Source organism: Pseudophryne corroboree, chromosome 1 (genome assembly GCF_028390025.1).
Source record: "Pseudophryne corroboree isolate aPseCor3 chromosome 1, aPseCor3.hap2, whole genome shotgun sequence".
In the NCBI taxonomy this organism is placed as follows: Eukaryota; Metazoa; Chordata; class Amphibia; order Anura; family Myobatrachidae; genus Pseudophryne; species Pseudophryne corroboree.
The window spans coordinates 424,789,289-424,811,858 of NC_086444.1; the positions used below are offsets into that span (position 1 = coordinate 424,789,289).

The 22,570-nt window shown below is 48.7% G+C and overlaps 1 protein-coding gene across 6 annotated transcripts in view; it reads left to right on the top strand.

Annotated features, from left to right (window-relative positions):
* Positions 1-22,570, top strand: part of MORC2 (MORC family CW-type zinc finger 2) — a 343,405-nt gene that overhangs the window by 260,530 nt on the left and 60,305 nt on the right. For all 6 annotated transcript variants that reach the window (XM_063913415.1, XM_063913413.1, XM_063913411.1 and 3 more), the window contains exon 17: positions 8,146-8,251. In XM_063913415.1, the coding sequence (XP_063769485.1) occupies positions 8,146-8,251 (106 nt within the window). The remainder of the gene's footprint in view (positions 1-8,145; positions 8,252-22,570) is intronic.

A 22,570-nucleotide genomic window follows, 5' to 3' on the forward strand; every position in this document is an offset into this window, starting at 1 on the left:
TTCTGGACAAGTGGTCCGGGTCCCATCTGCACTTACATCGGAAAATAACTGTCCCCAGGGACCAGAGTGACCCTCCTGTGGTGGTTGCAAAGTGCTCACCTCCTGGAGGGTCGCAGGTTCGGAATTCAGGATTGGATCCTGGTTACCACGGACGCGAGCCTCCGAGGATGGGGAGCGGTCACACAGGGAAAGACTTTTCAGGGGCTTTGGTCAGACCAGGAGTCCTGTCTACACATCAATGTGTTGGAACTCAGGGCCATTTACAACGGCCTTCGACAAGCGGAGAGTTTTCTTCGAAACCTACCAGTTCTGATTCAATCAGACAATGTCACAGCAGTGGCTCATGTGAACCGCCAAGGCGGGAAAAGAAGCAGAGTCGCGATGGCGGAAGCCACAAGGATCCTTCGCTGGGCGGAAAATCATGTAAGCGCTCTGTCGGCTGTCTTCATTCCGGGAGTGAACAACTGGGAAGCAGACTTCCTCAGCAGACACGATCTCCATCCAGGAGAGTGGGGACTTCATCAAGAAGTCCTTGCAGACGTAACACGTCTTTGGGGAACTCCTCAAATAGACATGATGGCGTCACGCCTCTACAAAAAACTTCGGAGGTATTGGGACCCTCAGGCAGTAGCAGTAGACGCACTGGTAACACCATGGGTGTTCGAATCGGTCTACGTGTTTCCTCCTCTTCCTCTCATCACGAAAGTGTTGAGGATCATAAGACGAAGAAGAGTACAGACGATACTCGTTGTCCCAGACTGGCCTCGAAGGGCCTGGTACTCGGATCTACAAGAGATGCTCACAGGAGATCCCTGGCCTCTTCCTCTGAGGGAAAATCTGTTGCAGCAGGGGCCCTGTGTATTTCAAGACTTACCGCGGTTACGTTTGACGGCGTGGCGGTTGAACGCCGAATCCTAGCGAAAAAGGGGATTCCGGTAGAGGTCATCCCTACTTTAATAAAGGCTAGGAAGGAGGTGACGGTGAAACATTATCACCGTATCTGGCGAAAGTATGCGTCTTGGTGTGAGACCAAGAATGCACCTACGGAAGATTTTCATCTGGGTCGTCTTCTCCACTTCCTACAGACAGGAGTGGATATGGGCCTGAAATTAGGCTCGGTTAAAGTACAGATTTCGGCCCTCTCGATTTTCTTTCAGAAGGAATTGGCTTCTCTTCCAGAAGTCCAGACGTTTGTAAAGGGAGTGCTGCACATCCAGCCCCCTTTTGTGCCTCCAGTGGCACCATGGGACCTGAACGTGGTGTTGCATTTCCTAAAATCACACTGGTTTGAACCGCTTAACAAGGTTGAGTTGAAATTTCTTACCTGGAAGGTGGTCATGTTGTTGGCCTTAGCATCAGCAAGGCGAGTGTCAGAATTGGCGGCTTTGTCACACAAGAGCCCCTACTTGATTTTTCATGTGGATGGAGCTGAATTGAGGACACGTCCGCAATTTTTGCCTAAAGTGGTTTCTTCGTTCCATATGAATCAACCTATTGTGGTGCCTGTGGCTACAGGTGACCTGGAGGATTCCAGATCCCTGGACGTAGTCAGGGCCTTAAAAATGTATGTAGCCAGGACGGCTAGAATTAGGAAAACAGAGGTTCTGTTTGTCCTGTATGCGCCCAATAAGATTGGCGCTCCTGCTGCGAAGCAGATTATTGCTCGCTGGATCTGTAATACGATTCAGCAGGCTCACTCTACGGCTGGATTGCCGGTACCAAATTCGGTTTAGGACCATTCCACTAGGAAGGTGGGCTCTTCTTGGGCGGCTGCCCGAGGCGTCTCGGCATTACAACTTTGCCGAGCGGCGACTTGGTCGGGGTCAAACACATTTGCTAAATTCTACAAGTTTGATACCCTGGCTGATGAGGACCTAGCGTTTGCTCAGTCGGTGCTGCAGAGTCATACGCACTCTCCCGCCCGATTGGATGCTTTGGTATAAACCCCATGGTCCTTACGGAGTCCCCAGCATCCTCTAGGACGTAAGAGAAAATAAGATTTTAAACCTACCAGTAAATCTATTTCTCCTAGTCCGTAGAGGATGCTGGGCGCCCGTCCCAGTGCGGAAACTCTGCAAGACTTGTATATAGTTGTTGCTTACATAAGGGTTATGTTACAGTTGACATCGGTCTTGGACCGTTACTGTCGTTTGTTCATACTGTTAACTGGTTATGTATGTTCCAGGTTACATGGTATGATTGGTGTGGGCTGGTATGAATCTTGCCCTTGGATTGCTAAATCCTGCCTTGTATTGTCCATCTCCTCTGGTCACAGTTCTCTAACTGAGGTCTGGAGGAGGGGCATAGAGGGAGGAGCCAGTGCACACCCATAGTCAAAGTTCTTTTTAGGTGCCCTATCTCCTGTGGAGCCCGTCTATACCCCATGGTCCTTACGGAGTCCCCAGCATCCTCTACGGACTAGGAGAAATAGATTTACCGGTAGGTTTAAAATCTTATTTTACCTCATTCTGACCATTTAGTTGACATACGTCAGGAATCCTGGGAAAATCCAGGAAAGAAATTCACGTCTCACAGGAAGATGCTGGCTCACTATCCCCTCGTGGCGGAGCGAAGTAAGAATTGGGAGACACCCCCGCCAGTGGATTTGCAGGTGGCGCGGCTGGTGGTATCCTCTGCTCTGCCTGTAACTGCCGTAACGTCTCTGAAATAACCGACGGATAATCATGTGGAGGGTTGTTTAAAGGCGATTTACACTCTTAACGGGTGCTGCGCATCGGCCCACCATTGCAGCGACTTGGGCTGCAGAGGCTATTGAGGCGTGGGCTCAGGAGTTGGAAGCTGAGATGTCTTCCAACGCATCTGATCATGCTAGACAATGTCTATCGTATATTGTCACAGCTTCTCATTACGTTAAGGAGGTGGCATCTGATGCTGGTATTCTGGCGGCCAAGGCTTCTTCTACGTCCATACTGGCTCGCCGGATTCTCTGGCTGCGGTCCTGATACGTGGATTTGGACTATAATAAAATCCTGGAGGTGCTCCCTTTTAAGGGAGACATTCTTTTCGGAGAAGACCTCAACAAGATAGTGGCTGACTTAGCTTCTGCTAAAACAGCATGTCTACCTAGTATTGCTCCTTCGGTACCGAAGGCTAAGAGTACTTCCTTTCATCCTTCAGGGAAAGCAAAGGGTCAGGCGTATCCGAAACAGACTCACTTCCAAACCTACTAAGCCCAAACCCAAACGGGCCTAGACTGCCCGTCAGCCTGCTTCCAAGACTGACAAGCCTGCCGCATGATGGGACGGGCCTCCCACTGGGGGATCCCAGGGTGGGGGGCCGACTTCTAGGGTATACCCAGGAATGGTTGAAGACCACTTCCGATGCCTGGGTACGGGTAGTCGTCACTCGAAGTTAAGCCATATCCTTCAAAAATCGCCCCCTTCATCGATTTTGCCTGACAGACGTCCCTTCGGATCAGGTGAAGGCAAAAACTCTTCATTCGGTGGTGCAGTCCCTCCTGGACACAGGAGTGGTAGTACAGGTGCCCCTGGCTCAGAGAGGCAAGGGGTACTATTCACCGCTGTTCCTAGTCCCGAAACCGAATGGGTCCTCTCGACCCATTCTCAACCTCAAGTCCTTGAACAAATTTGTGAGGGTCTCCAAGTTTTGTATGGAAACTCTTCGCTCTATTGTTCTGGCCTTGGAACCTGGGGATTATATGGTCTCCCTGGACATTCAGGATGCTTACCTGCATATTCCTATTGCAATGTCGCATCAGCAATACCTGAGGTTTGCGGTTGGCAACCTCCATTACCAATTTCGGGCGTTACCTTTTGGTTTGACCACGGCTCCGCGAGTCTTCACCAAGGTCATAGCAGTAATGACGGCTGTACTCCGCCGTCAAGGGGTCAGGATCCTACCGTACCTGGACGACGTGTTGATCCTGGCAAATTCCCCAGAAATTCTCCTACGCCATCTTTATCTGACTATCCAGTTTCTGCAAGCCCACGGGTGGCTCATCAACTGGAAGAAATCTTCCCTGGTCCCTGCTCAGAGCATGGTGCACCTGGAGGCGTTTTTGGACACTCACAACCAGAGGTTGTTCTTGTCTCAGGAGAAAGTCCTCAAGCTTCAGGACAGGATTCAATGCTTCCTATCTCGTCCGCAAGTGTCGATACGTTCGGCGATGCAAGTGCTAGGTCTCATGGTGTTGGCTTTTGACATGGTGGAGTACGCTCAATTCCATTCCCGCCCTCTGTAGAAGTTGATTCTTGCCAAGTGGGACGGTCTGCCTCACCGGATCAGGTCTCAAATGATCTCCTTGTCTCCGTAGGTCCGTCTGTCACTGAGCTGGTGGCTTCAGGACCAACGATTGAGCAGGGGTCGTCCCTTCTGGATCTCCAACTGGGTCCTTATGACGACGGATGCCAGTCTGAGAGGTTGGGGCGCGGTGTTGGAGCAACACTCCCTTCAGGGTCGGTGGACCAGGGAGGAGTCTCTCCTCCCAATAAACTTTCTGGAACTGCGGGCGGTGTTGAACTCACTGAACTTGGCCCAGCATTTAAAACAGAACAGACCTGTTCAAGTACAGTCGGACAATGCCACCACAGTGGCATACATCAATCATCAAGGCGGCACTCAAAGCCGCATGGCAATGAGGGAAGTATCACGGATTGTTCAGTGGGCGGAACACCATATGCCAGCCATATCGGCAGTATTCATTCCGAGGGTCCTAAACTAGGAAGCAGACTTTCTCAGTCGTCAGGACCTACACGGCGGAGAGTGGAGCCTCCATCCAGAAGTGTTTTAACTCCTCGTGGACAGGTGGGGCATTCCAGATGTGGCCTGATGCCGTCTCGACACAGTCACAAGGTCCCGGTCTTCGGAGCAAGGACAAGGGATCCTGAAGCAGTGTTCGTGGATGCACTGGCAATTCCATGGAACTTTCAGCTGCAATACGTGTTCCCTCCGGTGTCACTCCTGCCCAGAGTAATAAGGAAATTCAAGCAAGGAGGAGGAATCCTACTTCTAATCGCTCAGACGGCATTGGTTCTGAGACCTTCAGGGTCTCTTGATAGAGCGTCCCCTTCTACTTCCACAGCGTCCAGATCTCCTCGTTCAGGGCCCCTGTGTATATCAGGATTTAGCCCGGTTGGCTTTGACGGCGTGGCTCTTGACGCTTCCATCTTAAGGGCCGAAGGATTTTCTGAGGCGGTCATTCAAACCATGTTGAAGGCCCAGAAACCGGCTTCTGCTTGGATTTACCATAGGGTCTGGAATTCTTACTTTGCTTGGTGCGCATCTAACAATTATGACGCTTACAAGTTTAGTACGGTCAAACTTCTGTCCTTTCTACAACAGGGCCTGGACTTGGGCCTTCGTCTGGCCTCCATCAAGGTTCATATTTCTGCCTTGTTGGTTTGGTTTCAGAGAAAAATTGCGACTCTACCTGATGTGCATACGTTCACTCAGGGTGTGTTGCGGATTCAACCTCCTTATACCCCGCCTGTGGCTCCTTGGGACTTGTCGATGGTTCTGGAGGCGTTGCAAGGGTCTCCGTTTCAACCTCTTGAATCTGCAGACCTTAGTGGCTTTCTCTCAAGGTATTGTTTCTGCTTGCTATTGCCTCTGCTAGACGGTTGTGTCCAATTTGGGTGCCTTGTCTTGTAGGTCACCATATCTGATTTTTCACCGTGATCGGGCGGTTCTTAGAATACGTCCTGGGTACTTACCTAAGGTGGCGTCTTCTTTCCACCTTAATCAGGAGATTGTGGTTCCGACCTTTGCCTCTCCTGAATTGTCTTCCAAAGAGTGGTCTTTGGATGTGGTACGGGCTCTCCGTATCTACTGTATGTGAAGGGAACTACTTCCCTTCAGAAGTCTGATACTCTCTTTGTACTGTTTGGTTTTCACAAACGTGGCTGGCCTGCTCTCAGCAGGCTAGCCCCTGGCCTGATGGATTAGAATGGTGATTGCACATGCTTATGTACAGGCTGGCCTTCCAGCTCCTACCATTAAGGCCCATTCTACTCTCTGTTGGACCTTCTTGGGTGGTCCGCCGTGGTGCAACCCTTGAACAATTGTGCAAGGCGGCTACGTGGTCCTCAGTGAACACGTTCATAAGGTTCTATGCCTTCGATACTTCCGCCTCCCAGGATGCTTCCTTTGGACGCCGGGTTCTTGTACCCCCGCTACAGTGCGTCCCCTCCCATAAGGAACTGCTTTAGGACATCCCCAATGTCATTCCCTGTGGAGCCCAGTGTACCCTGCAGCAGAAAATGAGATTTATGGTAAGAACTTACCATTGTTAAATCTCTTTCTGTGAGGTACACTGGGCTTCTTTGGGTTGGTAAGGCATTAGCCGCTGACACTTTCTCCTGTTGTGAGAATGTGGTGTATGTGGCTTCTAATGGTTGTCTTTTCTTTTACCTGCTACTGCATTGGACTGGTTAACAAAAAATGAGCTCCTGTGCACGGAGGCGGGGTTATAGAGGAGGCGGCGCCATGCATTCTTGGAACAGTCAAAGCTTTTAGCCTGTTGTTGCCTCGGATCAAGATCCTACTCTACACCCCAATGTCATTCCCTGTGGAGCCCAGTGTACCTCGCAGAAAGAGATTTCACAACGGTAAGTTCTTACCATAAATGCCGTTGTTGTTTTTTTTTTTTTACACCAGATAGATTTGGTATCTGCACACTCTGGATTAAATTAATGGCCCTCATTCCGAGTTGATCGGTCGCAATGCGAATGTAGCAGAGTTACACACGCTAAGCCGCCGCCTACTGGGAGTGTATCTTAGCTTCTTAAAAGTGCGACCGAAGTAATCGCAATATTGCGATCACAAACCTCGTAGCAGTTTTGGAGTAGCTTCAGACTTACTCTGCCTGTGCGATCAGTTCAGTGCTTGTCGTTCCTGGTTGACGTCACAAACACACCCAGCGTTCGCCCAGGCACTCCCACCGTTTCTCCGGCCACTCCTGCGTTTTTTCCGGAAACGGTAGCGTTTTCAGCCACACGCCCCTGAAACGCCGTGTTTCCGCCCCTTAACACCCATTTCCTGTCAATCACATTACTATCGCCGGAGCGATGAAAAAGCCGTGAGTAAAATTACTTTCTACATAGCAAAGTTACTTGGCGCAGTCGCAGTGCGAACATTGCGCATGCGTACTAAGCGGATTTTCATTGCGATGCGATGAAAAATACCGAGCGAACAACTCGGAATGAGGGCCAATATTGTGAGAGTATGGAATTATTTAACATACATCCACTTGTAAGACCCCTTTTGTTATCACAAAGTAATGTATTATCGATATGGGGGGTGCTGTCAACTACAGTGCAAATACAGCTAACAGGTTTACAAAAAAAGAGAAGAATCTGTTTTGTTGACGCAAACAGGAGAAAGATATTTAGAACACCTAAAAATTAACCTATTATTATTATTATTATTATTATTATTATTATTATTATTAAAACTGGGATAATTTATTTTCGCGGACAACAGTGAAACATAGAAGTTAAAATTACACAAACTGACATATACAGGTTGAGTATCCCATATCCAAATATTCCGAAATACGGGATTTTTTGAGTGAGATAGTGAAACCTTTGCTTTCTGATGGCTCAATGTTCACAAACTTTGTAATACAAAAAGGTGGTCAGTCCGAGTTGATCGCTCGCTAGCAGTTTTTAGCAGCCGTGCAAACGCATTGCCGCCGCCCACCGGGGAGTGTATTCCGGTGTAGACAAGTGTGGTTTAGCCTAATTCTCCCTCGGGAAGCGGAATCTGAACGCAATCTTTGAAACTGGACTGCAGCATATAAGGGCATGAGGAGCTTTGCCATATAAAAGGGCAAGGGACTGCTTTGCTGGAAATGAGGGATCTCTGGCATATAAAGGGCAATGAGGGGGCTCTGGCCAGACACAAGGGCCCATGTGGGGGTTTTTGGCGCCAGCTTTTTGGGGACAATAGATTAGCCACTAGCGACACAATTACGCGTGGTAAATGACTGCAGGTAATTGGATACCGGCCCAAGGCTTAGTACATCTACTTTGTATTTCTGTTGATGGTTACTTTTCCCACTTGTCAATATATATCAGAAGTTACCCAGTTGTGACTTTTCTTAGTTATTCTCCATGCTTGCTGCTTTTTACCTAAAAAAAATATATCTTTTTTTTGCCTTTGCAGATGTATGTTTGAAGTGGAGGACGCTTCCATTCCAGCTGAGTGCTGTGGAGAAAGAGTACCCGGATACATGGGTCTGCTCCCTGAATCCTGATGTAGAACAGGATAGGTCTGTAGATTTAAGACCAATACAACTCTTTTGTACAGTAACAGTATTGTTTTTATTCTGAGTTTCAATGAGGGTGCAAGTGCTTATTGATCTTTGTTTGTGTTCATCGTGGCGTCCACTATGTAAGGATAATTGGAGTTGCTATAATCACCCTTCCCCAATCAGAGCATTAGTACAATCACATGGCTTTATGAACCTGTAACCAGTCTGCATTTGTGATGTTCAAAACACAAACATTCAAAGAACACGCTACTAAATGTAAAATAAATATGTGGAGTGAGTCTCTGTATGAGACAAAGGAGGAGATGTACTAAGCAGTAAAAAGAGTGGAGAAGTTGCCCATGGCAACCAATTAGCTTTGATGTAACATTAATCATTTGCGTACTACAAATTTATACAGAGCAGCTGATTGGTTGCCATGGGCAACTTCTCCACTGGCTCACTTTTCCGCTCTTTTCACTGCTTAGTACATCTACACCAAAAGTTCTCACATGGAGCATTGTTCTATACATTTATTTGTTATGCAAGAGGAAACCGTAACATTATTCACACACCGTTTATGCAGGAATGTTCATGTTATGATCCACCTATAATCCTAATTAGAATTTGAATAATGCTCCTTAAATAAACTGGTAATTAACTGGGTATAGCATATAAGTATTTTTAAAACTATAATGCCTAGGTCATCTATTTACCTTATTTTCCATAGAAATGGTTGACCTAGTAATTGAGAATAGAGACCTATACCCATTGCTTCAGATTTTCTCAATTTGGCTTTCAACTTAAAATTTCTACGAAATCTTCCAGGAAGTGAAACAGAGGGTTAATAAAGAAAGCACTAAATCATCAACATGACTACTGACTATATTTTAATTTGGGTTCTCAAAGCCCAGAGAGATCTTTGGAGTTGCGTATTGGTCTTTAAAGAGGCTTCATAGTCAATGCAAAAAGCAAGGGAGATGAGGGCCATTATTGATGGGTTCCTATAGCTGAAGGTTCAATAAACAGTTATTTTATTTTAACAATTGTTTCAAGAAGTGGAGCTGGGAATGGAATTGGTATTAAGGCAATTAAAAAAGCCATAATCGTGCAGGACAACACAAAGACAAATGGCGTAGCAGGGGGAAAAAGAGAGGCCATATTTGGCAGAGGAAGGAGCTATGGGAACATCTACAGATGAAGGAGTCTCACATTTGGATCTATCCCACGAAGGGAAAGTATAAAAAGGCATAAGCTGTTTGGAAATCTAGAACCACTGGTTAGGATGTTTATGGCTTCCTTTTATCTTGAGCTTAATTTGAGATTAATCCCGAGGCTGAGAAACTTCCAAGTCCTTAACCAGCAGAGTAGATCTAACTGCTGCTATTAAGGCTTTCTCATTTACTGAACTAGTATTTTCCTCTTCCTGAACAGAGGACCTCTCCGGGTCTGAATCATTTTAGGTCTGAGTAGACTGCAGGAAGCTACTTACTTGTTCTCTGGTGATCCGGATGCGACCGTAGCTCACTACCTGCTATGAAGACTGCGTGGTCTGAGCTGCTGCCTGCAATGACAGCTCTCAGTACACCAGTGCCAGGTACTGGAACACGCGGGCGGATGTTCAGCTGCTACCTGAAGTTTGTAAAAATAAATTAAGTACAGCTGAAAAATAACATACCCAACACCTCAGGGCACTTAAAAAAAAAAAAAAAAAAACTGTCTGTCAGGGGGTGGGGTATAGGGGAGGAGGAGCCTGGGCTGTCCTTAAAGTTAACTTCCTGGTGCCCAGACTCCTCCAGCACCAGATATACCATGGTTCTCCATTGTCCCACATGGCATCCGAGAAACAGATTTAGCAGGTAAGAACCAAAATCTTGTTTTTCTTATGTATTTCATTGATTGATTTTTTTTTTTTTTTGAAGAGATAGAATCCAGATGCATCTACTACATTATTAATGTGCCTGTTTTACTTTGACTTAAAGTACTGAAGGTCCTGCAGCCTTGTGTATATACTGTGGTTATAGTACAGCTCTACACAGGATGGTATGGGCAGCATCACCAATTGGCTTCTGAATCCCCATCCCCAATATCTCCCTGCAGCCCATGTCACCCAGGTGGGTGCAGAGGATCTGGGGGTGAGTTGCCCAGTCACTTCCCACCCAGCCCAGCTGCCCCCTTCTCACCTAGGTCCTGGGCAGACGTGCCCTGTGCAGAGTCCCCAGTCTGGGAGAGTGCAGGCGCCAGTGCTGCTGCTGGCTAGGAGGGCGTAGAAAGAGGAAGTAGAGGAAAGAGCGCCGGCCACTGAATGTACTCCTAGCTCTGGGCTTCTCGTTGCCTCAGGGGCTGCCGCAGATTATCTGCACTTGGCTCTGCTCCCCTCCCCAGTGCCAGCTGTGGCAGGGTAATGGAAAGAGATCACCGAGCTGCAGCTGCTTTCAAGCTCTTATCACCACCAGGCGAGTCAGGGGGAATGAGGGGAGGTGAGCTGATGGGAATCATTGTAATGTCCCCATAGATTGTAAGCTTGCGAGCAATGCCCTCCTACCTCTGACTGTTTTTATCCGGTTTTGTCTTCTAATTGTGTCCAGTTGTAAAGCTCAACAGAGTTTGTTGCGCTATATAAGAAACTGTTAATAAATAAATAAATAATGTGACTCGGGACCAGAGCACAAACTAGACATCTTGATGCCCTGTGCTAGAAAGAATGAGGGGAATTAGATCAATTAGGGGAAGAAAAATATAGCATTGACTTAAAACAGCGCTGTGGAGTCTTTTTAAATAAACAAAGCAGGTCTTTCTCACATAAATGGGAGCATTAGTGTGCTGCTGTCTGCCTGGTGCCTCCCCCCACCTGACAGTTACAAGTGCTTACAACCTCATTTCCCTAGCCTCCTCATACCATCTGTGCGTCTCTCTCTCCCACAGCCTCCACTTCTCTTACCCCTCATTGCAGGTCGAAGACACCCACCGCTGCTGGGCGCCGTTTCCGAGGACAGGGAGAAGGCCCGTTGCCGGTCTCAGTACGCCTGTCTGGCATGGGGCGGGGCCTCGGCTCCCATGCAGTAATCGGTCCGGCGGCGGTGGTAAGAGGCTGAGCCCGGAGCTCCGTGTCCTGAGTGTACACAAGGAGCCGGGTAGGTAGACATTGCCGTCCCCAATATGCAATCACTTGCCCCAGCCTACTTACAGCGCTGTTTGGGACACTGTCTTCCAGGCAGCGCCCACAGAAGTACACATCCTCTGCTGCCTGGTGTGTATGCCAGCTGCTTTCTTGTTCCGCCGCTGCTTCCCCGCGCCGCTGTGTGGGTGATTGGACAGCGGATCCATCACTGGATCCGCTGTCCAATGACGTCAGTCTAGCTGACAGGGGCGTGCTTTAATGTGTGCTGAAAGCCCGTCCCTGTCAACAAGGCACTCACACTAGTGCCGCTTTCGCTTACATCCTAGAGGATGCTGGGGTCCACATTAGTACCATGGGGTATAGACTGGTCCACTAGGAGCCATTGGCACTTTAAGAGTTTGAGAGTGTGGGTTGGCTCTCCTCTCTATGCCCCTCCTACCAGACTCAGTTTAGAAAATGTGCCAGGAGGAGCTGGTCACAGCTAGGGGAGCTCTCCTGAGTTTTCCTAGTAAAATATTGTTTCAGAGTTTTTTGTTTTCCAGGGAGGCTGCTGGCAACAGCCTCCCTGCAGTGAGGGACTGAGGGGGGGAGCAGTGTCTGCCCTGCGAGGTCTGAGCCACTGTCTCCACTGACTGGACACTGAGCTCCAGAGGGGTCTGATCGTTCTCCGCCGCAGGGGACCGCTCGCCCCAGCAGCATGCCGCCACCCCCTTGCAGAGCTGAAGAATCGGTGGCGAGTGAGACACCGAACCCCCTAGCAAGCGGGAGGTCGGTGTGAAGATGGCGGCAACAGGGTAGGAGCGCAGTATTAACTGCGCTCCGGGGATGGCTCAGCGATACATGGTGCGGTGCTGTGAGGGACGCCCTGAGCCAGCGATACACCCTACACTGGTCCAGAAGCCTGTCGGGGTCCCCGGATCTCAGCCAGCACTAAATCCTCAGGCCAGTATAAGCAGAAGAAGTGCGTGAAGACAGCACCATTTTGGGGGCGGAGTTTCTCCTCAGAGCGGACCCAGCAGCGTTTCAGCACCATTTTTCTGCCTGCACAGCGCTGACCAGGAAAGAAGGTCCCTCCACAGCAATTCCAGCTATCTGTAAACTGTACCAGGGGGTTGTAGAAGGAATGGGCGGGAAGGGGGGGGGGGGGGGGGGGTCAGGGGAGGCTGCAATATGACTGTGTATCCTATTAAGGTGCACATTCAGCGCTGACAAGGGGTCTCCCTTTGGTAAAAGCGCTGTGTATGGGTTGGCTCCATTCTGTGTCTTGCCATTTTTTTGGGGGGAAACTCTGTCTGCCCTCACGTACGTGTACGTGTGTGTGTGTGTGTGTGTGTGTGTGTGTGTGTGTGGAGTGTTTGGTGGTCTCCTTTAGCTATGTCTAGGGACACTGTGTCATATGCTGCGGAGGACATGTCCTCACAGGATGATCCCATTCCATGTAATCAAAATAGCACTGGTTTAGCACAGATCCCAGCAAGGGAGCCTGAGTGGTTTTCCTCTATCAAATCTTGGATTTCTCAGATTTCTGACAGGGTTGCGAGTAATGAGTCTGCAACCCAGGTATTACAGAACTCCATGGCAGTATGGCCCGATTCTGGTACCTCAGAACACCCCGCTATATACCCCCAAAAACGTGAGCTTGTTAACATCACGCAAGATGACACGGATACCGATTCTGATACCACAGACTGTAATGGGGATGTGTTGCGGGGGTCTGCCTCTCTTGCAAAGGGGGTGCAATTAATGATAGAGGCGATCAGTGATGTGTTAAATATAAATGATATCACACCTGAGCAGGTTGAGGAGGCTTTTTTCACTGAAAATAGGAAAGCCTCACTCACCTTCCCTGCATCAAAGGAATTGAATGCTATATTTGAGAACTCATGGGAAAACCCGGAGTAAAGATTCCAGATCCCTAAAAGGGTCCAGGTGGCGTTTACTTTCCCTGAGGAGGATAGGAAAAAATGGGAAAACCCGCCTATTGACGCATCTGTGTCCAGACTCTCGAAAAAGGTGGTTTTACCTGTTCCAGGATCTACCGCCTTAAAGGAGCCGGCTGATAGAAAAATTGATAATACACTTAAAGCAATGTACACTGCTTCAGGGGCCATATTACGTCCCACTATTGCTAGTGCATGGATTGCAAGGGCTATAGTAAAGTGGTTGGCTACCTTACTAGCGGATTTGGATACGATGGATAGAGGGGATGTTGAATTGTTTTTTTACAAACCATTCACGATTCAGCAGGTTTTATGGTAGAATCCATGGAAGACCTGGGTTCCATGGCTGCGGGGATCTCTTCCATGTCTGTTTCAGCTCGTCTGGGACTGTGGCTGCGCCAGTGGTCTGCCGACGCGGAATCCAGGAAGAGTGTGGAGTCCCTACCCTACACAGGTCAAGCTCTCTTTGGGGAAGCTTTGGATGCGTGGATATCCACGGCTACGGCGGGTAAGTCTCCGTTTCTTCCCTCAGCTGCTCCGAAGAAATACTTCTCTTCATCAGCATCTCAGTCCTTTCGGCCTAACAAGCCTAGAAAGGCCAAACCGTCCAATACCTTCTTTAGGGGAGGTCGAGTTAAATCCAAGAAACCTGCTGCTGCAGGTTCCCAGGAACAAAAGCCTACTTCAGATACGCCAAAGTCCTCCACATGACTGTGGACCGTGCGGCCTGGAGGTGGGGCCGGTGGGAGCGAGACTCTAGACAGTTCAGTCACGTCTGGGTATCGTCCGGCCTGGATCCCTGGGTGATAGATATTGTGTCCCAGGGATACAGGCTGGAATTTCAAAATCTCCCTCCTCACCGATTTTTCAAATAAGGCTTGCCATTTCTACTGGCAGACAGAACTGTACTACAGGAAGCTGTCCAGAGGTTGGTGGAGACGCAGGTCATTGTACCAGTTCCTCATTTACAAACCACAGGTTACGATTCGAACCTTTTCGTGGTACCGAAACCGGATGGTTCGGTCAAGCCCATTCTGAACCTAAAATCACTGAACCCCTTTCTAAAGGAGTTCAGGATGGAGTCTCTCAGGGCGGTGTTATCAGGTCTCGAAGAGGGGGAATTCCTGGTATCCCTGGATATCAAGGATGCGTACCTCCACATTCCGATTTGGCTGCTGCATCAGGCTTATCTCCGTTTCTCATTATTGGACTGTCATTTCCAGTTCCAGGCCCTGCCATTCGGCCTCTCAACAGCACCGAGGGTGTTCACCAAGGTAATGGCAGAGATGATGGTTCTCCACCGCAAACAAGGGATGAACATCATTCCATATCTGGACGATCTGCTGATAAAGGCTTCGTCCAAGGAGAAGCTGTTGCAGTCCATTGTTCTCACAACGCACCTACTCAGAGTCCACGGTTGGATTCTGAATCTCCCAAAGTCACATTTGGAACCGACCCAGAGGTTGTCTTTTCTGGGGATGATCCTCGACACAGAAGTGCAGAGGGTGTTTCTTCCGCAGGAAAAGGTGTTGGTGATACAAACAATGGTCCTGAAGCCAGCCCGGGTGTCAGTTCATCACTGCATTCGCCTTTTGGGAAAGATGGTGGCCTCTTACGAGGCTCTCCAATACGGGAGGTTCCATACTCGGGCCTTCCAACTGGATCTCCAGGACAAGTGGTCAGGATCTCATCTCCACATGCACCAGAGGATTCGTCTGTCGCCAAAGGCCAGGATTTCACTCCTCTGGTGGCTCCAATTGCCTCACTTTCTGGAGGGCCGCATGTTCGGATTCAGGACTGGGTCCTTGTAACCACCAATGCGAGCCTTCAGGGCTGGGGCGCAGTCACTCAGGGGGAAACGTTCCAAGGAAGGTGGTCAAGTCTGGAAGCCGGGCTGCCCATCAACATCCTGGAACTAAGAGCTGTCCACAACGGTCTTCTTCAGGCGGCCCATCTTCTAAGAAATCGGGCCAATCAAGTGCAGTCGGACAATGTAACGACAGTGGCCTACATAAACTGACAGGGAGGAACGAAGAGCAGAGCTGCAATGTCAGAGGTGACCAGAATCATCCTCTGGGCAGAAAGACGCGCGTTGGCGCTTTCAGCAATCTTCATTCCGGAAGTAGACAACTAGGAAGCAGACTTCCTCAGCAGAAACGATCTCCACCCAGGGGAATGGGTTCTCCATTCGGAGGTGTTCAAGGAAATTACAGACCTTTGGGGGTTACCCCAAATAGACATGATGGCCACTCGTCTCAACAAGAAGCTTTGGCACTATTGTTCCAGGTCGAGGGACCCACAAGCAGTGGCAGTGAACGCCCTGGTGTCTCCGTGGGTGTTCCGGTCGGTGTATGTGTTTCCACCTCTTCCACTCATTCCAAGAGTTCTAAAGCTCGTAAGGAGATCAAGGGTTCAGGCGATCCTCATTGCTCCAGACTGGCCAAGACGGGCTTGGTACGCGGACCTTCTGAATCTCTTGCAAGAAGAGCCGAGGCCTCTTCCTCTTTGGGAGGATCTGCTGCTGCAGGGACCATTCGCCTATCAAGACTTACCGCGGCTACGTTTGACGGCATGGAGGTTTAACGCCTGATACTAGCTCGGAAGGGCATTCCGAAGAAGGTCATTCCTACCCTGATACAGGCTAGGAAAGGGGTAACGTCTAAATATTACCATCGTATTTGGAAGAAATGTTTCTTGGTGTGAATCCAAGAAGTTTCCTATGGTGGAGTTCGGACGGTTTCTCCTCTTCCTGCAAGCAGGTGTGGATATGGGCCTGAGGTTGGGATCTGTGAAGGTCCAGATTTCGTCCCTCTCCATCTTCTTCCAGAAACAATTGGCTGCCCTCCCTGAGGTTCAGACTTTTTTGAAGGAAGTTCTGCACATCCAACCTCCCTTTGTACTGCCTATGGCGCCTTGGGACCTTAACGTGGTGTTGCAGTTTCTCCAGTCGGATTGGTTTTAAGCACTACAGGAGGTTGAGGTCAAATTTCTTACTTGGAAGGCGGTCACGTTGTTGGCCTTAGCTTCTGCTAGACGTGTATCTGAATTAGGCGCTTTGTCCTGTAAAAGTCCTTACTTGATCTTCTACGAAGATAGAGCTGAACTCCGGACACGTCAGCAGTTTCTTCCGAAGGTTGTGTCAGCATTTCATATCAACCAACCTATTGTGGTGCCAGTAGCTACTACTTCCTAAATTACATCAAAGTCCTTGGATGTTGTAAGGGCTCTGAAGATATATGTGAAGAGAACTTCTCGTCACAGAAAGTCGGACTCTCTGTTTGTCCTGTATGATCCCAAGAAGGTTGGGTATCCTGCTTCTAAGCAGACTATTTCTCGCTGGATTCGGTTCACTATCCAGCACGCTTATTCTACGGCAGGACTGCCGTGTCCAAAATCTGTTAAGGCCCACTCTACTCGTAAGGTGGGGTCTACCTGGGCTGCTGCCCGGGGTGTCTCGGCAGTGCAACTTTGCCGAGCTGCAACTTGGTCTGGGACGAACGCGTTTGCAAAGTTTTACAAGTTCGATACTTTGGCCTCTGATGATCTGAAGTTCAGTCAATCAGTTCTGCTGGAGCCTCCGTGCTCTCCCTCCCGTTCTGGGAGCTTTGGTACATCCCCATGGTACTAATGTGGACCCCAGCATCCTCTAGGACGTAAGAGAAAATAGGATTTTGGTTACCTACGGGTAAATCCTTTTCTCGTAGTCCGTAGAGGATGCTGGGCGCCCGCCCAGCGCTTCGTTTTCGTGCAACCGTTATCTGGTTCAGTATGACTTTGGTTAGTCATGTACTGAATAGTTACTTGGTAAGTAATGTTTCAGCAGCTGAGTTTTCAAGCTAAGCTAGCTTCATGTGCCTTGTATGTATGAGCTGGTATGAATCTCGCCACTATCTGTGTTAAATCCTTCTCTCGAAGATGTCCGTCTCCTCGGGCACAGTTTCTAGACTGAGTCTGGTAGGAGGGGCATAGAGGGAGGAGCCAGCCCACATTCTCAAACTCTTAAAGTGCCAATGGCTCCTAGTGGACCTGTCTATGCCCCATGGTACTAATGTGGAACCCAGCATCCTACACGGACTACGAGAAAAGGATTTACCAGAAGGTAACCAAAACCCTATTTTCTCCACTTTGTTTAATGGGCTTTTACAGCCCAGTACTTGCCCCCCCCCCCCCCCCCCCCAACCCCCCCCCCCCCCTGCTTTGTCCCGTTCTCATTGTCAACGGGAGGCATTAGCTATCGGTGCCTCCCAAGCCAATTTTGATGTATTAAAATGATTAGAATAATATAAAGAAGATACTTATGACACAGAATGTGTCACAAGTATCTTCTTTGTATTACTGTAATCATTAGTGACAGGAGAGGTACTGCCACCGCTGACTGCACGTCCTTGTAACCCACCCAAATCTAACTCTCTCTGCACGTTATATCTGTCCCACCCTCACTGTACATGGAATTGCCCATTATAGAAAATTGTTGCTGCTGCGATCAGGTCTGAATTAGGCCCAATATCCTCTCAGTAATGGAGGCCAAAAATGTTATTCGCCACAAAAAAAAAGACTGCCACACACACCAGAAGAGACTTACATTGTACCCATGCATTTATGTATTCCAGTGGAGAGTCTCTCTGCACGTTACATCTGCCCCACCTGCAGTGCAGCATGTTTTTGCCCAATTGCTAACTTTTTGGGTTTGCTAACAACTCTGGATAACCCCCTCAGTACATTAGCCTCCTGTGATTTGTATCTACACTAAGTGCTACCCAGCCACAGTTCTGAATTTAATTGTTTTGCGTGCCTGATCTCCCGTCTAAAGTGAAGGGAGATCGTGGGAAGCAATTCCATTTTCTCTTACGTCCTAGAGGATGCTGGGGTTCATTTTAGTACCATGGGGTATAGACGGGTCCCTTGGGAGCCATGGGCACTTTAAGAGTTTAATAGTGTGGGCTGGCTCCTCCCTCTATGCCCCTCCTACCAGACTCGGTTTAGAAAATGTGCCCGGAAGAGCCAGTCACAGCTAGGGAAGCTCCAAGGAGTTTTCTTCGTTTTATTTATTTTTTTAGAGTTTGTTGTTTTACAAGGAGGCTGCTGGCAACAGCCTCCCTGCTTCGTGGGACTTCGACGGGGAGTAGGAACCAACTTAATGGAGAGTTAATGGTTCTCTACTGCGCTGACAGGACACTGAGCTCCTGAGGGTGATGATCGCAAGCCCACGAGGCGACCGCTCACTCCCGCAGCACGGCCGCCACCCCCTAACAGAGCCAGAAAATAGAAGAGTGGTGAGTACAGTGCCGGCGTCCCGGTTAGTGGGTCGCCGGGCGGGTATGACAGCACAAAGGTTTGAGCGCAACTCTGACATGCTGCGCTCCTGGAAGGCTCAGCAACATTACACATGTAGACGCTGCAGGGGCGTCCTGAGCCAGTGCTTTATCCCTACACTGGTCCCATCTTTAACAGGGGCTAATCCCACTGTTAACACTAAAAATTCTCCAGCCAGTATAAAGAATTAGTGCGGGAAGCCGCGTGCCATTACAGGGGGCGGGGCTTCCTCTCAGAGCGGATCCAGCACTCACCAGCGCCATTTTCTCCCTGCAGATCAGAAGGAAGAGATGCTGACAGGGAGCGCTGCCCTCTACATAACTCCAGCAATACCTCTGCGGTACCAGGGTGTTATTGACAGGGTTTGGAGTGTGATAACAGTTCTAACTACCCTATTAAGGATAGTTAGTAAGCGCTGGGCTTTTATCATAATAACTGGCTACAGGGGCGCTGTGTGGCTGGCTCCTTAAACTCTGTGACTCTCTGAAGGTACTCTGGGGGAAAACTGTATCTGACATTTTCCTGTGTGTGTAAGTTTGTATATCCCACATTACCATGTCTAAGGACTCTGTGTCCTGTGCTGCAGAGTGTTTATCTTCTCCTGAGGAGTTTATTCCATGTACTCAGGACTGCAATATACTTTCTTAGCCTTCTGAATCCGAACCTCCTTGGGTTAATTCTTTAAGGGGAATGATATCCCAGATTTCAGCAAGGATGTCACATGCTGAGAAAGAACTGCAGTTTTGGAGGAACTCTGTGGAGGGTTTACAGTATTCAGCCCCCACTACTTCGTCAAAAACCCCACCAAGACTTCAGTCACGTCTGGCGTCATTGTGCCTAGACCCCTGGGTAAAAGATATTGTTACCCAGGGGTACAGACTGGAGTTTCAGGAACTCCCACCTCACCGATTCTTCAAATCAGGCTTACCAGCTTTGCTGACCGAAAGGGCTATCCTACAGGAAGCCATTCAAAAGTTGGTACGGACAAATGTCATTGTTCCAGTTCCACCTCACCTAACACACAAAGGTTATTACTCAAACCAGTTTGTGGTACTGAAACCGGACGGTTCGGTACGGCCTATATTGAACCTAAAGTAATTGAACCCCTACTTGAGGGTATTCAAATTCAACATGGAGTCTCTGTGAGCAGTAATCTCAGGTCTGGAGGAGGGGGAATTCTTAGTATCCCTGGATATCAAGGATGCGTACCTTCACATTCCGACCTGTCCGCCCCATCAGGCTTACCTACGGTTTGCACTACAGGACTGTCCCTATCAGTTCCAGGCATTGCCATTTGGCCTCTCCACAGCACAGAGGGTGTTCACCAAGGTCATGGCGGAGATGATGCTCCTCCGCAGGGAGTGAACATAATTCCGTACCTGAACGATCTACTGATAAAGGCATCTTCCAGGGAAAGACTGTTGCAGAGTATTGCTCTGTCAACTCAACTACTCCTGGATCATGGATGGATCCTGAACCTTCCAAAGTCACATTTGGAGCCGACAAGGATACTGCCCTTCCTGGGGATGATACTCGACACGACAGTGCAGAGGGTTTTCCTACCGGTGGAGAAAGCGTTGGTGATCCAATCAATGGTCCGGGATGTCCTGAGGCCAGTCCGGGTATCTGTTCATTAGGTCATTTGCCTTCTCTGAAAGATGGTGGCCTCCTACGAGGCTCTACAATATGGAAGAGTCCATGCACGGTTCTTCCAGCTGGATCTCCTGGACAATTGGTCTGGTTCACATCTTCACATGCACCAGCGGATACGCCTGTCGCCAAAAGACAGAATTTCTCTCCTCTGGTGGCTCCAAACTTCTCACTTACTCGAGGGCCGCAGGTTCGGGATTCAGAATTGGATTCTTCTAACCACGGATGCAAGTCTCAGAGGGTCGGGAGCAGTCACCCAAGGGGAAAACTTAAAAGGAAGATGGTCAAGTCAGGAATCTCTCCTTCCAATAAACGTTCTGGAACTATGGGCCGTATGCAACGGCCTTCTACAAGCGGCTCATCTTCTGCAACAACAAGCCATTCAGGTTCAGTCGGACAACATCACAGCAGTGTCCTACATAAACAGGCAGGGCAGAACGAAGAGCAGGGCTGCAATGTCAGAGGTAACAAGAATCCTCCTCTGGGCAGAAAGGCGCGCGCTGTCTGCTATCTTCATTCCGGGAGTGGACAACTGGGAAGCAGACTTCCTCAGCAGACACGATCTCCATCCAGGAGAATGGAGACTCCACCCGGAGGTATTCGCTGAGGTAACAAGCTGTTAGGGCGTACCTCAGATAGACATGATGGCCTCACCTCAACAAGAAGCTTCGGCTGTACTGTTCCAGGTCACGAGACCCACAAGCAGTGGTGGTGGACGCCCTGGTAACTCCGTGAGTTTTCCGGTCAGTGTATGTATTTCCTCCACTTCCACTCATCCCAAGGATTCTCAAGATAATAAACAGAGCAAGAGTTCCGGCGATCCTCATTGCTCCACACTGGCCAAGAAAGGCTTGGTACGTGGATCTTCTGGGATTACTGCTGCTTCTTCCTTTTCGCGAGGACCTTCTGCAATAGGAGACGTTAGCGTATCAAGACTTACCACGGCTACGTTTGACGGCATGGAGGTTGAAGGCCAGACCTTAGCTCGGAGGGGCATTCCGAACAAGGTCATTCCTACTCTGATCCAGGCTAGGAAGGGAGTAACGTCTAAGCATTACTGTCGGATTTGGAAAAAATAAGTGTCTTGGTGTGAATCCAAGACATTTCCAACGGTGGATTTTCAACTAGGTTGTTTTCTCCTTTTTCTGCAAGCAAGTGTGGATGTGGGCCTACGCTTGGGCTCCATAAAAGTCCAGATTTCCGCCTTGTCCATTTTCTTCCAGAAACAATTGGCTGCTTTTCCTGAGGTTCAGACATTCTTGAAAGGGGAATCCAAAACAAGTAGCACACACCCAGACGCGCTGTCACAGCTGCCAGTAGGGATTGTCAATCCCAATAAAAACTGTAAAACACGAATAGAGAACTGGCGCTGGATGTTTCCCCAATAATAAATACTGTGGATAGAATCTGATAAAATAACATGAATTTATTAATTGATTTAACTAGACATTACTATCTAAAAATAGGAATTATTCCAATAAAAACATAAAATGAAAGGCATTGATGGAGCTCAGAAATGGTTGGAAATAGCTGCTAACAAGTGTCCACAGTGGATCCCGGACTGAAAGTGTGCAAAGTTCCCTGGGAAAAGGAATTAGAAACAGCTGGTGTTACCCTTTAGCGATGGAGACTTCCAGAGGAATGTAATTGCCAGCCGGCAAGCTGTGCTGTTTTGTGCGAGCACTGGGTCTCTCCAATCGGTGCTGTTTGGTTGAAAATCCCACAGGAAAAGTTCCAAAAGTGTTTGGTTCAAAAGTCCATATCTGGATCCGTTTGAAAAGCAGGACACTGGTATGGAGGCAGCATGAATCCTTAACGCGTTTCCCTAGGCTCGGTCACCTAGCTTCATCAGAAGTGGAGCTCAGTCTGAGTATGGGATCTATTTAAACCCCATTTGATGACCTGATGCCCAACAGGTGTAATACACATCTTTCAATTATCCACAGTCTTAATAAAACCTGAAAATTTTTATAATTCATCTATTTATAATATATAAAGGAGTAAATAGGAGGCAAACCCACAAAGATATTAATAATAATTACATGAAAAGTGATCAACCAAAAACTATCCGGATTGAAGGGGTCAAAGGCCAATATGGTCACATGACTCGCCCCTCAGTACAATAGATACATCATTTGGAATTGGATTATACATATTTAAATCAATGGATGACATTATATTATCCCCTCCCTCCGAGTGCGGGGAATCACTAGCCCTGTAACCCGACTCAATCATACAGTTACCCGCAATCTTAAGGGCAGAGATGGATCCGTAAAGGTGACTCCATGGAGCCCTGGACGTTCCTTCCGGGTCACG